The 14,193-nt window shown below is 41.5% G+C and overlaps 1 protein-coding gene across 1 annotated transcript in view; it reads left to right on the forward strand.

The window, feature by feature from the left end:
• The window catches only part of LOC144493414 (ADP-ribose glycohydrolase OARD1-like), a 33,306-nt gene extending 27,838 nt beyond the window's left edge, over positions 1-5,468 (forward strand). The window contains exons 4-6 of the mRNA XM_078212291.1: positions 2,065-2,123; positions 3,145-3,257; positions 4,957-5,468. Coding sequence (XP_078068417.1) covers positions 2,065-2,123; positions 3,145-3,257; positions 4,957-5,059 — 275 coding nt within the window. The 3' untranslated portion in view covers positions 5,060-5,468. The remainder of the gene's footprint in view (positions 1-2,064; positions 2,124-3,144; positions 3,258-4,956) is intronic.
• Positions 5,469-14,193: the final 8,725 nt, after the last annotated feature.

Consider the following 14,193-nt stretch of genomic DNA (forward strand, 5'->3'; position numbering starts at 1 on the left):
GCCGAATGGCCTCCTTCTGCACTGTGGGGATTCTATGATTCTATGATGGGCCAGACGGCTTCCCTCTCCACTGTAAGGATCTGTTCTATGGATAGAATCTCTACCGTGGTGATGCAAGTACAGTAAACTTACAAGATGTTTGAACTCCTATTTTGCTGCAAGAATCTTACAATGTAACAACTTATTGAAATCCAACACAATGCAGACTACTTCAAATCCAGCAACCCTGATATCAAGTTAGCGAAGGTTTTTGGAACTTGCCGGTTTTCAGGAAGAAAAATCAGATCGCCTTCAAATTTGGCAAATAGCAGATGCAGGAAAACCAACTGGTATGATTACAAAACACTTTAGGTTAAATGACCTTATAACAGCTGATATTAAATCCAATGTGTGATAAGTGAGTTAATAACTATTTCACACTTCCCTACATTGGTGTGACCTGTTTTTTCTCATTTATTCATTCATGGGATATGGGCACCACTGGCTAGACCAACATTTATTTCCAATCCCCATTTGCCCTTGAGAAGGTGGTGGCGAGCTGCCTTCTTGAACTGCTGCAGTCCATGTGTTGTAGGAACACCCACAGTGCTTTTAGGAAGGGTGAAAAATGGGAAAAAATTAATCAAGCTGAAATTATGTTAAAAATGCGTTATAGTTTTTTATTCATGTAAGATTATGTAGTACTGTTTAATAACCCTGAACTGACTTGGGCTGGCTGCAAAAGACAACTAGTGTCCATGGAACTTGGACAGCTCTTAAGAATCAAGTGCAACGTTTGAATTTAAGCCTGTGGCCTTCTATTTGGGTGAACTTAATGGCATTGAAACTGAATGCAGGTACTCTGTACCGAAGCAAGATAGAAATAAGGTCTTAGCTAAAACAAGATAGAAATAAGGTCTTAGCTAAAACAAGCTCTTAACTATCAAATTCCTACTTTACTGTCTCATTTAGGTTTATTAATTCAAAATATTAGACAGATGGGAATTGAATACAAAAGGAGGGAGGGTTTTGCTTCAGTTATACAGTGCTCGGCAACTCCACAAACTTTTCTGAGCTGGATCAGGGAGAGTCGAGATTCACTGGTGCACAGTGAAAGAAATATCCTGTTTCAGACACCCCTATTTTTCATGTTGTCGAATTTGAGGTGCTCCACTTATAGCAACTTTTATTGCAGTGCAACTTGATGTCTGGGCATAGACCTTCCAGTATTTGGTAAAAAACATAATCACCAACATGTCGTATGCATCCCATCGTCAATTTTGACTACTTGATTCTACTTAAGGCATAAATTAAAACCTTTCATCAGTGGTGTCCTGAGAAAGCCCTTAATTGCTCCCTATGAAAAATAGAACTTTGTGGTGGAGACTAACACCATACATGGAAATAAATATCTTTTAGTAAAAAACCTAACATTAACCCAGGTCACCAGTTAGTCAGAGACCAGATGTATGACCCAAAATGCATGTCAGCAGACCCCTGGAAATTGCCTGGAAAGTTTGAACTTTCGATGGGCAGTTCTCTGTTCTCCAGGACCTTCCAAAAAAGATCTCAACTCTTGAGGTACAGTAGGAGATTTCAGACCTGGGTCGTCACCCAGGAAGCATTGGGCAGAGAAATCCTAGTCCAACTTCTGCTGCATCGAAGTCGGAGCCTTTTAAACATGTCTGGGTAAGTAAGTTTTCTGTCTGATCAGCGTCAGCTGCAGTGCGAGCTGATCAGAAGATTTCACAGTAAATACCCTCTCCATACTTCATGTAGCGCCTATTCTACCTCAGTTTGCATTGCATCTGTTCACTGTTTTGATAGTCATTATTGTATTTGTTTTGAGAGCGCAATAAAGCTCTGGGCTAAGACGTGACCCATTAGAATATGTCAAACTGATAAGATAAATGGAAAGTTTGCTGGATTGAAAATTATTAGTTTATACGTCATTATTAGTTCTCATTTGGTCTAGTTGACATAAAAATAGGCTTTCAGTTTCCTAATGTAATGATTAGTTGAGTTTTATGCACCTTTTGTTTTAGATATGTGAATACAATTTAATTGGTGATTTTTTCTTTACAGAAAAGAAAACTGGGGAGGTGGCTGTGCTGCAGAAAGATCAAAGATGTATTTACTATTTGGTAATTGATCCAGCCATTTTGTAAATTGAGTTATGGGATCACGATTTACCATTTAAATTAAAGATCATGGCCAATATAATTTGGGAAAAATATATTTTCACTTGGAAATCTTTATCACAGTGGTTAGCACTGCTGCCTCACAGTGCCAGGGACCAGGGTTCAATTCCGGGTTTGGGTCACTCTCTGTGCAGAGTCTGCACCTAATTCTCCCTCAGTGTACCCGAACAGGTGCCGGAGTGTGGCGACTGGGGGATTTTCACAGTAACTTCATTGCAGTGTTAATGTAAGCCCACTGGTGACTAATAAATAAACTGTAGACTTTAATTTTTCAAAATACACTACACACGTTATTTTAGCAAGAATTGGATATGCTCCCAAAAGATTAGTGAAGTAACTGCTATTCATCTTTTAATTTTGTTAATCAGAAGATAAACTCGATACAAATGTAGCACTCGGATCTCCATTTTAAAAATTGATGACTTACTGGCACAGTGATTAGCACTGTTGCCTTACAGCGCCAGGGACCCAGGTTCGATTCCCGGATTGGGTCATTATCTCTGGAGCTTTGCACGTTCTCACCGTGTCTGCATGGGTTTCCTCCGGGTGCTCCGGTTTCCTCCCACAGTCTGAAAGAGCTAAACTTGTGGAGGTTCATGCTCAAACTTGATTATGAACCCATCACATCAGCCTTATCTTACACTCATGACAGATCTGCAAGAGAGTGTTTGTGCAAAGTTCTGTGTTGTCATTTTGGCATTGAATGCTTGAATGTTTAATTCTCACTTTTTGGTGCTTTTAGTTATTGACCTAATTCAAAGATGACAACTTTGCTGAGTAATGATTACAATATAAATAGTTTAAAGTTGTAATATTTTTCTTATCCACCTGATTTTTCTGACGTGCACATAAACCGAGTAATCCAGTGTATTTGAGAACCAGCCCAAGAAAATTGCCGTTTTAAATACCCCCTGGTCATTATTGTCTACCTTGTTGGCTGACAAATGATTTATTTCTTTTACAGATCACTAAAAAGGTAGCATCAGATAAGCCAACTTATGCCGATCTGCAGAGCAGTCTCATGGCCATGAAGAACCACTGCCTGAGTAATGGAGTCTCGCGCATCTCAATGCCCAAGTAATAATGATGGAGAAGTTGAATTTTTTTGCTTTTACTGAAGTTTTATCACAATTACATTCTTTATTATTCCAATGTCCCGCTTTCTGACCTATCATCCTCCACTCTCCAAACTTCCAATTTTTCAAGAATTGAGGTTCCAGTACCCTGTCCCACACTCAATCTCACTCGTCTGCGATGCTTGTGCAAATTAATGTATACTAGCTTTTATGTTCTCCAGTTTACTACATTCAGTACCTCATCCTTATCAGATTTCTCGATAATCTTGCGCACTCAATTTTTCCAAATTCTTTCAGCCTTTATCTCCTCCCTTTCCCTTCCGACCCCCCCTCAACAAACACAACTTCTATCTTCTGACTGTCGCTTGTGCATTTCCGTCACTTTCTTTTGCCTCAATCTTGATTGCAAAGCCTCCAGCTGTTTTTTTTCTGTAGTCTCTGAAGCCACTTCCCTAAACTTCTTCCTCTAAACGTTTCTGTAAAATGTATCTTTCTGACCAAACTTTGACATATTTTCTGATCCTTCCCTCAATGCTTTGGCACCCACTTCTCTGTTTATTTCCATGGGAAGCATTAAGAGTGAAGACTTGAAGGTGTACAGATCCCTTGAAAGTTGTAGAAGATTATAGGGATAGAGGAGGACAGGACCACGGGGAAATGTTGCAATGGGATGTGAATATTAGAGGCATCGGTGGTATGAGTTGTTACCAGGCTTGGAGGGGAGTTTTTCAATATTGTTTGAATATAGTAGTGAAAGACCACTCTCATCACTTGAAATGACCTGTTGACTAAGCACAGTACATATACATATAGCAACCATCGAGAGATCTCCAGAACAAGCAATTCTATCATGGTCACTGGAGGATGATGGAGTCGACAGTAAGGAAAGTATATATTTTTAATAACTGGAAACATAAGCTGCTAGTTCTGTTTTATACTGTCCGTGAGCACAGATCATGCAATGAGAAATCACTGTGGGTGAGAAATAGTGTGCTTGGACTGTCCTTCAGCTGTTATGTGATCGACTAGTTCAAAGGGAGTGGAGGCGATTTTATTTTTTAAATAAATGATTCGTCTTTGGTTCAGTTAATTTTTCACTAAAGTTGTAACTGCAGTTACAAAGGAGTTAGTGCCATACAGAGAACCCATGAAATGTTTGCCACAGCAGTAACTGTTTTTAAGAGGATTGTCATGTATTACTGTAATTGAAACATAGATTTTTAATAGATCAGCGGGAAAGTATGTTTCAAGTCAAATCAGTCTACAGGACAGGACTATTAGGGTAATTGCATGTATATCATGTAGGCCTTTGGAACCCGCATCCTTAACAATGTAGATGGGTGTTTACTTTTGAGTTTCACTGATGAGTTAGTTTAATTTCTGCCTTGGACAGCTGGTAGCTTCAGGAAAACTCAGGAATTTGCGATGCCATTTGTTTATTCCTTATTCACTGGCTCCCACTCTGTGTGCCATGTATTACTAAAAGCTGCCTTTGTTACAGCTCGTTGAGACTCTCCTCTGAAGATCAGCCTAGTTGTCTTAATTTGCAAATAAATTACATAATTTATGCATGGCATAACAAGTGTTAAATCCTCACTATCCTATATAATTGGATTTAGCAGTTTTTCGATTTAATTGTGCTTATTAACTCAAGACCTGGCTATACTTCGTTGTTATAAACAGTAATGTTTTCTCTGCAGGATCGGGTGTGGTCTGGACAACCTGGAGTGGGACAAGGTTTCTGCAATAATTCAAGAGGTTTTTAAGGATACAAATACCACAGTCACTGTGTATTCTTTGTGAGGATGCTTATTATGACTTAAAACACACAAGTGCGGGGACAGATGGATGCGCAATAATTACTTGGGTACTTTTTGTTATCTGTTTGATTCTCATCAGTTGGTTACTAATTGCTTCTTCTGTTGATACAAAAGGTAATTTATGTTTATGACATATGTATTACAATAAGTTCATAAGATCTGCGATGAAAGTCATCTCCTAATAGACTCGTGAGTCTCAGATTTGTGCATTCCATAATTTCTATAATAGATTGTCAATTTTGGACTAAAACAAGTTGTTTCTATTTTATTAGGAGAATTTCACCTCTATGATTTGAAATAGAAATTGTGATTTGCCAAAATGTCAAGCTTACCATTTGAGTGAGCCTGTTCATGTGTCCTTACTGAATAAATTCTTTCTATTACTCTCCAAATTCAAGTCTGTTACTGGGATGCTACTGCTGCCATGGAATTATTGTACCGATAATAATTTGATCTGTTATAATTTGACTTATTATTATTTGCTTAGAATTTCACAGGACTAAGGTTTACGTTCTGCATGTGACTTCTTCCACCTTAATTCATCTCACCTTATCAATTCTGACCTTTTCTTCTTCATGTACTTCTCTTCCCCTTAACTGCATCTATGCTGCAGCGCCTCCCTATTCTCACCATTCTGAGTAAAGAAGTCCTCCTGAATTCCTTATTGGATTTAAGAGTGACCAACTTGTATTTATGACCTCCAGCTCATACATGCTCACAAGTTGAAATTGAATTTTATCTATTTGTCACAAGTAGGCTTACATTCACACTGTAATAAAGTTACTGTGAAAATCCCCTAGCCACCACATTCCAGAGCCTGTTCAGGTATACTGAAGGAGAATTTAGTATGGCCAATGCACCTGCCCAGCACATCTTTCGGACTGTGGGAGGAAACCGGAGCACCCAGAAGAAACCCACGCAGACACAGGGAGAATGTGCAGACTCTGCATAGACAGTGGCCCAAGCCAGGAATCGAACCTGGGTCCCTGGGCCTTGAGGCAGCAGTGCTAACTGCTGTGCCACTGTGCCATCCCAAGTGGGAGCATCTATGGCTCCTTCAAAATTGTAACAATCTGGATCGAACCACTGCTCAGAACTCCAGCCTGTTGAGTTTTTTCTGTACCCTCTCATTTCTGGTGATCTCCATTCTCCAGTACTTCAGATCGTTTTTGTAATATGGATACCAGAACTGTGGACAGTACTCAAAATTGTGGTTCATCATCATTTTTTTGCTTTTGAATTTTATTCCTCCAAAAATAAAAAATGGATTTTTTTTTTGCTATCCTAAACTCTGTTCCTAAATTTACTTCTAAATCCAAAATGCACTTCTACCCATGGCTTGGTTGATAGCATTCTCACCTATTGAATCAGAAAATTATGAATACAAGTCTCACTCCAGGACCTGAGCGCAACTATCCAGGCTGCTGTCCAGTGCAGTACTCACAGGTGCTGTCTTTCAGGTGAAACATTAAACCGAGGTTGTGTCTGTTATCCTGAGTGGAATATCTGTAAGAAGTCTCACAACACCAGGTTAAAGTCCAACAGGTTTATTTGGTAGCAAATACCATAAGCTCTGTTGCCATGGCTTTATTTTGGGATTTGTTGGCTTTTTACTCTGCTGGAGGCAATGGTCTTTTGTTCAAAAGGATTGTGTTTCTGCTAACCCTTTATAAAGTTAAATAAGACCAAGACATAACTGGAGTTACGTTCGTGAGATGTTTCACACTCATGTCCTCTCAATGAGCGACATCGCTTTGAGATAGCTCCTTATGCACATGCTCAGTATTTTCGGTTAATCCTTTACATCACCCCTGCATCTTTTTCCCATGCTATTATACACATGTTCCCCCAAAGTCTTCTCTTAAAGGGCAGTTCTTTTTGGTATGTTTTGCCAGGCTTCCTGATTGAACACAGAGCTCCTTCTGAGGTCAATGAGAACCCTGTTATTCTAGGGTCAGTTTGTGGAGGTTGTCACTCCTGGTTTCCCTCATTTCTGGTTCTATAAGTGTGACTTTCTTTTGAGGTTCAGTGTACTCTGCCTATGCTGTTAATGGTTGTCTGCCCATTGAAATTAGTGCCTATCCATTCCTTTGAATGATGTCTGACTGTGTCTTGACAAGGTACAATCTCGGTTGCTGTAACTTCTCAGTTACCACACCAGCTCAGGTCTGGTCTTTTGATCCAAATCTTTTCTCGCCTTTTTAAGAATCAAACGGTCTTGAGCTCCATGCCTCTGATTAATGTACAAGCTTGACTTTTTTTATTATTATTTATGGGATGTGGGTGTCGCTGGTAGGCCAGCATTTATGGCCATTCCCTAGTTGCCCATGAGAAGATGGTAACGAGTGCCTTCTTGAACTGTTGTAGTTCCTGAGGTGTAGGTACACCAACAGTGCTGTTAGGGAGGGTGTTCCAGGATTTTGACCCAACAACATTGAAGGAACGGCGATTATATTTCCAATGGAGGATGGTAGCAGTCATGGGTTTAGAAGGTGCTGCCTAAGGAACCTCAGTGAATTCCTGCAGTACATCTTGTACACACTGCTGGCATTGTTCGTCAGTGATGGAGGGAGCGAATGTTTGTAGAAGGGGTGCCAACCAAGCGTGCTGCTTTGTCCTGGATGCTGACGAGCTTCTTGAGTGTTGTTGGAGTTGCGCTCATCCAGACAAGCAGAAAGTACAGTGGAGCCCCGTTGTAACGCGATTTAGCGCGAAATCGATATAACGCGATGAACCATTGGACCCTTTTATTTGCTCTTTCCAGTTCAGTGATTTAGCGTGACCCCGATAACATTCGCAATAACATTTTATGGACCCCCAACCATCGCGTTACAACGGGGCTCCGCTGTATTCCACCACATTGTTGCCTGTATTTATCCAAATCATACACAGTACCATTGTCTTGACTTTTTTTTACAAATATGAGGCACAAAACCACTAATAAATACATTGCCAGTTAGAGAGGAACACTGCTGCAGTGGAGAAATGTTTACCATATTGTAAAGCAGATTAGACATTGTTTTCTTATCCAGGGTGAGACTTCTACAATGGAATGTTTTGATTTGGCTGAACAAATTGGCAGAGACATCAAGCGATTCTTCAACTTCGTAGAAATGTTCCTGTTACTTAACTGTAATGGAACACTGGTTCTTCAGGTTTATGCAGTCAACAAAATAAAATAAGCCACACGAGTCTGTGTTTTGGGCTTGCTATTACAAGTGTCGATTTCAGTAATCGAGTTTGGAAAGAAAAGAAAGACTTGTATTTAGTGCCTTTCACAACCATTGGCCTTCTCAAAGCACTTCACAGCCAATTAACAGCCAATTTTGAAATGTAGTCATGATTATGTCAATCAGTTTATATACCAAGCTCCTACAAATAGCACTTTAGTAATGACTAGGTAATCTGCTTTTATAATGTTGATTGAGATATAAATGCGAGCATCAAGGATAACCCCTGCTGTTATCTGAAATAATGCCATCGGATCTTTTGCGTCCATATTAGAAGGCAAATAGTCCCCTGTCTATCATCTCATCTGAAAGGCAGCACCTCTGGCAGTGTTGTGCTCTCTCACTGCTGCACTGGGATGTTAGCCTTGGTTTCTGTGTTCAAATGTCCTGAGGTGGTACTTGAACCCACAACCTTCCGACTGAGGCGAGGATGCTACTGACTGAGCCAGAGTTGACATGGACAAAAGAGCCTTATTACTTGCCCCATGTAGTTGTACATATGTTACGAACTTTTGATTGGGCTATGCAATTTTGTAACCCTGGTCAATCTTGCATCATTAACCTAATCTCTCTCCCTGGCCCTACATTCAACCCTGGAACACCTAGATAACAAAGACACCTATGTCAGACTCCTATTTATTGACTACAGCTCAGCCTTCAACACCATTATTTCGAGAAATCTCATCTTCAAACTCCATGGCCTGGGGCTTGGCTCGCCTATTCCCTCTGTGCCTGGATCCTAGACTCCCTAACCCACAGACCGCAATCAGTAAGGACAGGCAACAACATGTCCTCCACAATCATCCTTTTCAGACTGGAAACCGGTTACCAGCGGAGTGCCACAGGGATCAGTGCTTGGTCCTCTGCTATTTGTAATTTTTATAAATGACTTGGAGGAGGGGGCTGAAGGGTGAATCAGTAAATTTGCTGATGACACCAAAATTGGAGGAGTAGTGGATGAGGTGGAGGGCTGTTGTAGGCTGCAAAGAGATATAGATAGGATGCAGAGCTGGGCTGAAAAATGGCAAATGGAGTTTAACCCTGATAAATGTGAGGTGATTCATTTTGGTAGGACAATTTGAATGTGGATTACAGGGTCAAAGGTAGGGTTCTGAAGACTGTGGAGGAACAGAGAGATCTTGGGGTTCATATCCACAGATCTCTGAAGGTTGCCACTCAAGTGGATAGAGCCGTGAAGAAGGCCTATAGTGTGTTGGCGTTCATTAACAGGGGGTTTGAGTTTAAGAGCCGTGGGGTTATGCTGCAACTGTACAGGACCTTGGTGAGACCACATTTGGAATATTGTGTGCACTTCTGGTCACCTCACTGCAAGAAGGATGTGGAGACACTGGAAAGAGTGCAAAGGAGATTTACCAGGATGCTGCCTGGTTTGGAGGGTAGGTCTTATGAGGAAAGGTTGGGGGAACTTGTGCTTTTCTCTTTGGAGCGGAGGAGGTTGAGAGGAGACTTGATAGAGGTTTATAAGATTATGAGGGGGATAGATAGAGTGAAGGTTCAAAAACTATTTCCTCAGGTGAATGGAGCGGTAACTACGGTGCATAACTATAGGGTTCATGGTGGAAGATATAGGAAGGATGTCCGAGGTAGGTTTTTTACTCAGAGTGGTTGTGGTGTGGAATGGACTGCTGCAGGGATAGTGGAGTCAGAAACTTTAGGAACATTTCAGAAGCTATTGGATAGGCACATGGAGTACTTCGGGATGATAGGGAGGAAATAGCTTGATCTGGGTTTCAGACAAAGCTCAGCACAATATCGTGGGCCAAAGGGCCTGTTCTGTGCTGTACTGTTCTATGTTCTATCCTTAACATCAGTGCCCTGCAAGGCTGTGTCCTTAGCCCCTTATATACTCCCCTCCAACTTGATTTTCAAGTTTGCTGATGACACCACTGTAGAGGGTCGGATCTCAGACAATGACAAGACAGAGTACAGGAAAGAGATAGAGAATCTGGTGAACTGGTACGACGACAATAATCTCCCTCAATGTCAACAAAACGAAGGAGATTGTCATCGACTTCAGGAAGCGTAGTGCAGGAACGTCCCTGTCTACTTCAATGGGGACGAAGTAGAAATGGTCGAGAGCTTCAAGTTTCTAGATGTCCAGATCACCAACAACTGGTCCCTCCATGCGGACACTATAGTTAATAAAGCCCACCAATGCCTCTGCTTTCTCAGGAGACTAAGGAAATTCGGCATGTCCCCTACAACTGTTACCAAGTTTTACGGAAGCACCATAGAAAGCGTTCTTTCCGGTTGTATCACAGATTGGTATGGCTCCTGTTCTGTCCAAGACCGCAAGAAACTACAATGGGTCATGAACGAAGCCCAGTCCATCACTCAAACTAGCCTACCATCCATTGACACAGTCTACACTTCCCACTGCCTCGGAAAAGCAGCCAGCATGATCAAGGACCCCACGTACTCTCTTCTGCCTTCTTCCATCGGGAAAAGGATGCAAAAGTCTGAGGACATGTACCAACTGACTCAAGAACAGCTTCTTCCCTGCTGCCATCAGACTTTTGAATGGACCTACCTCGCATTACGTTGATACTCTACACCCTAGCTATGACTGCAACATTCAGCGCTGTCTCCTTCCCTTTGTCCTGTATGCTTTGTCTGTATAGCTCGCAAGAAACAATACTTTTCACTGTCTATCAATACATGTGACAATAATAAATCAAATCTTTAAGCATTTTGTGGCACATCTGCTGGTATCCTCAGTGCCATCTGCTTGAGGGAGAAATTCAAAAATACAACCTTAGATTTTACAATTGAACACACAAAACCATAAGGTATAGGAGCAGAATCAGGCCATTCAGCCCATTGAGTCTGCTGCGCCAGTCAATCACGGCTAATAAGTTTCTTAACCCAATTCTCCCACCTTTTCCCCGTAACCTTTGATCCCCTTACCAAACAAGAACCTATCTATCTCTGTCTTAAAGACACTCATTGACCTGGCCTCCACAGCCTTCTGTGGCAATGAATTCCATAGATTCACCACCGCTGGTTAAAGAAATTCCTCCTCACCTTGGTCCTAAAGGGTCATCCCTTTATTCTGAGACTGTGCCTTTGGATCCTAGTCTCACCTACGTGGCTGAATGTTATCTGCTATCATAATAAAATATATTTCTCATGTTTTGCATTCTTTTCCTGGAATGAACTGGCTAATTTTTTTTGGTGCTGCTGATTGATGGATAAAAGTTGTCTAATCTTGCCTAATTTAAAAAATATATATAATTGGGTCTTTTATCTTCAACTGACAAATCAGTTGAGGCATCAATTTAAAATCTTGTTTAGAATCCCTATATTATTTTAAGCACTATTGTACCCTACATGATTTTCTGGCAAATAATACTATGAAACAAAAGAAGGACCCTGGTGACTAAGGAAATTTGGCATGTCAGCTACGACTCTCACCAACTTTTACAGATGCATCATAAAAAGCATTCTTTCTGGTTGTGTCACAGCTTGGTATGGCTCCTGCTCTGCCGAAGACCGCAAGAAACTACAAGAGGTAATGAATATAGCCCAGTCCATCACGCAAACCAGCCTCCCATCTATTGACTCTGTCTACACTTCCCGCTGCCTCGGCAAAGCAGCCAGCATAATTAAGGACCCTACGCACCCCGGACATTCTCTCTTCCACCTTCTTCCTTTGGGAAAAAGATACAAAAGTCTGAGGTCACGTACCAACCAATTCAAGAACAGCTTCTTCCCTGCTGCCATCAGTCTTTTGAATGGACCTACCTCGCACTAAGTTGATCTTTCTCTACACCCTAGCTATGACTGTAACACTACATTCTGCATTCTCTCCTTTCCTTCTCTATGAACGGTATGCTTTATCTGTATTGTGTACAAGAAAATACTTTTCACTGTATACTAATACATGTGACAAATCAAAGCCAAGATCAAAGGTGTCACAATGAGGCTGCAGGATATTCTTTTGGGGGAGGATGAACAGCCAGAGGTTGTGATCTACACTGGAACTAATGACAGAGGTAGGAATAGGGATGAAGACCTGAAAGCAGATTTCAGGGAGTTAAGAAGGGAATTAAAAAGCAGAATCTTGAGCAGTAATCTCAGGGTTACTCCCAGTACCATGTGCTGATGAGCATAGGAATAGGAAGATTGAGCAGTTCAACACGTGGCTGGAGAAATGGTTGGAGTAGGAGGGAGAACTTTTAGATTTCCTAGGCATTGGACCCAGTTCTGGGGAAAGTCGGACATGTACAAGAAAGATTGGTTACACCTTGACTGGTACTAATGCCCTCATGGGGGGAGGATTGCTTGTGATTGTTGGAGGGTTGGTAAGGGGTGGGAATCTAAGGTGAAATTCAGAGTGGAAAAAAAATAGTGGTGGGAAGTAGAGAAGTATTAACTGATGAGGGGATCTGTCAGCAAGTAACATCAAGGTAAATAGAATGAGTGGAGAATTTGATAGATACAGTTAGATAGAATCTGGGTTTTAAAAAAACCTAAATCAGGGTTAATGTGCATGTATGTGAATGCACAGAGTGTGGTTAATAAGATTGGTGAACTACAGGCTCAAAGAAGGGCAGGACTGGGTGTTAAATATTCCTGGGTCCAGGTGTTTAGGAGAGTCAGGAAAGGAAAAAGGAGGAGGTTGGGTAGAAGCAGTATTGATTAAAAATGGCATTACTCGACTGGAGAGAGGATATTCAAGAGGGATCAAGGACTAAATCTCTGGCTAGGAGGAAGGAATGATCAGTGTAGTATATAGGCCACCCACGAGTGGAAGCAATGTAGATTTAAAAAATTTGCAAAGTAATTATGGCGAGGAGCAAGATTTATAGAATATAATGGCGACTTTAATTATCCAAATATAGAGTGGGTTAGGAATAGTAGAGGGGGGCATTTTTGGCTGGAGGGTTAGATTATGCAACCCCTCTGAAGAATCTGGAGGATCAGGTTTACACCTGCCTATCTTTTAAAATGCTTATAGAGCATCAGATGTTGATGGAGACACTGAAGGCTGGATTTCCAGCAGGTTGGAATGACTCGGAGCTGTATAAAAATGGCAGGATGGTCCCAATTCCAAGACTTCCAACTCCATTCCCGGGATGTCCGGTTTTCAGGTGTGCCTTTAAAGGGTGCAGGCTTTCGTGGAGTCAGGCCAAGTTTTTAAAGAGTCGTGGTTCACAGCCCTCAGAGGACTTGTGAATCATACTGTTCTGTAGGGACCTTTTAAAAGGTGAGTTCAAAATAGTCCTCCTTATTCATCCCATGCTGTGTATGCCTCCGCCCACTCCCATGGCCCTTCATGTCTCCGTTACTGAGCTATGCCTCTCTGACCACACCCCGCCATGCCAAGCCATGGCATTTCCAGGCCCATTGACCCTCTCCACTATATAGAACCAATGAACCTTTAGTAATTATAGGATATGTTTTTTTTTGAAAAGTCATTCATGCATTACTGTTTAAGTGATTTCGCTGTAGCCCAATAAAAATGCCAATCCAACCCCTTTTAAATATCAATAATGGAAACTGCAAGCCCTGGGAACCTTGTGTAAATAAACATTGGTTCTCTGCAGTTAATTTCACAGAGCTATCAATCAAGCAATTAGAGAGCCAGAGCTGTCAATCAGTGTCTTCCCTGGGGCTCAGGAGTTTCGAAGTGGAGATGCCGGCTTTGGACTGGGGTAAACACAGTAAGAGTTTTAACAACACCAGGTTAAAGTCCAACAGGTTTATTTGGTAGCAAATGCCGTGAACCTGTTGGACTTTAACCTGGTGTTGTTAAAACTCTTGCTGTGCTCAGGAGTTTCACCAGAGTAATGGATGACTGGGCTCTCAGCCGAGAATACACAAGACTTGGCTCAGAGACCAGACATTCAGTATTCTCATGAAA

The sequence above is a fragment of the Mustelus asterias genome, chromosome 5 (genome assembly GCF_964213995.1).
Source record: "Mustelus asterias chromosome 5, sMusAst1.hap1.1, whole genome shotgun sequence".
NCBI lineage: Eukaryota > Metazoa > Chordata > Chondrichthyes > Carcharhiniformes > Triakidae > Mustelus > Mustelus asterias.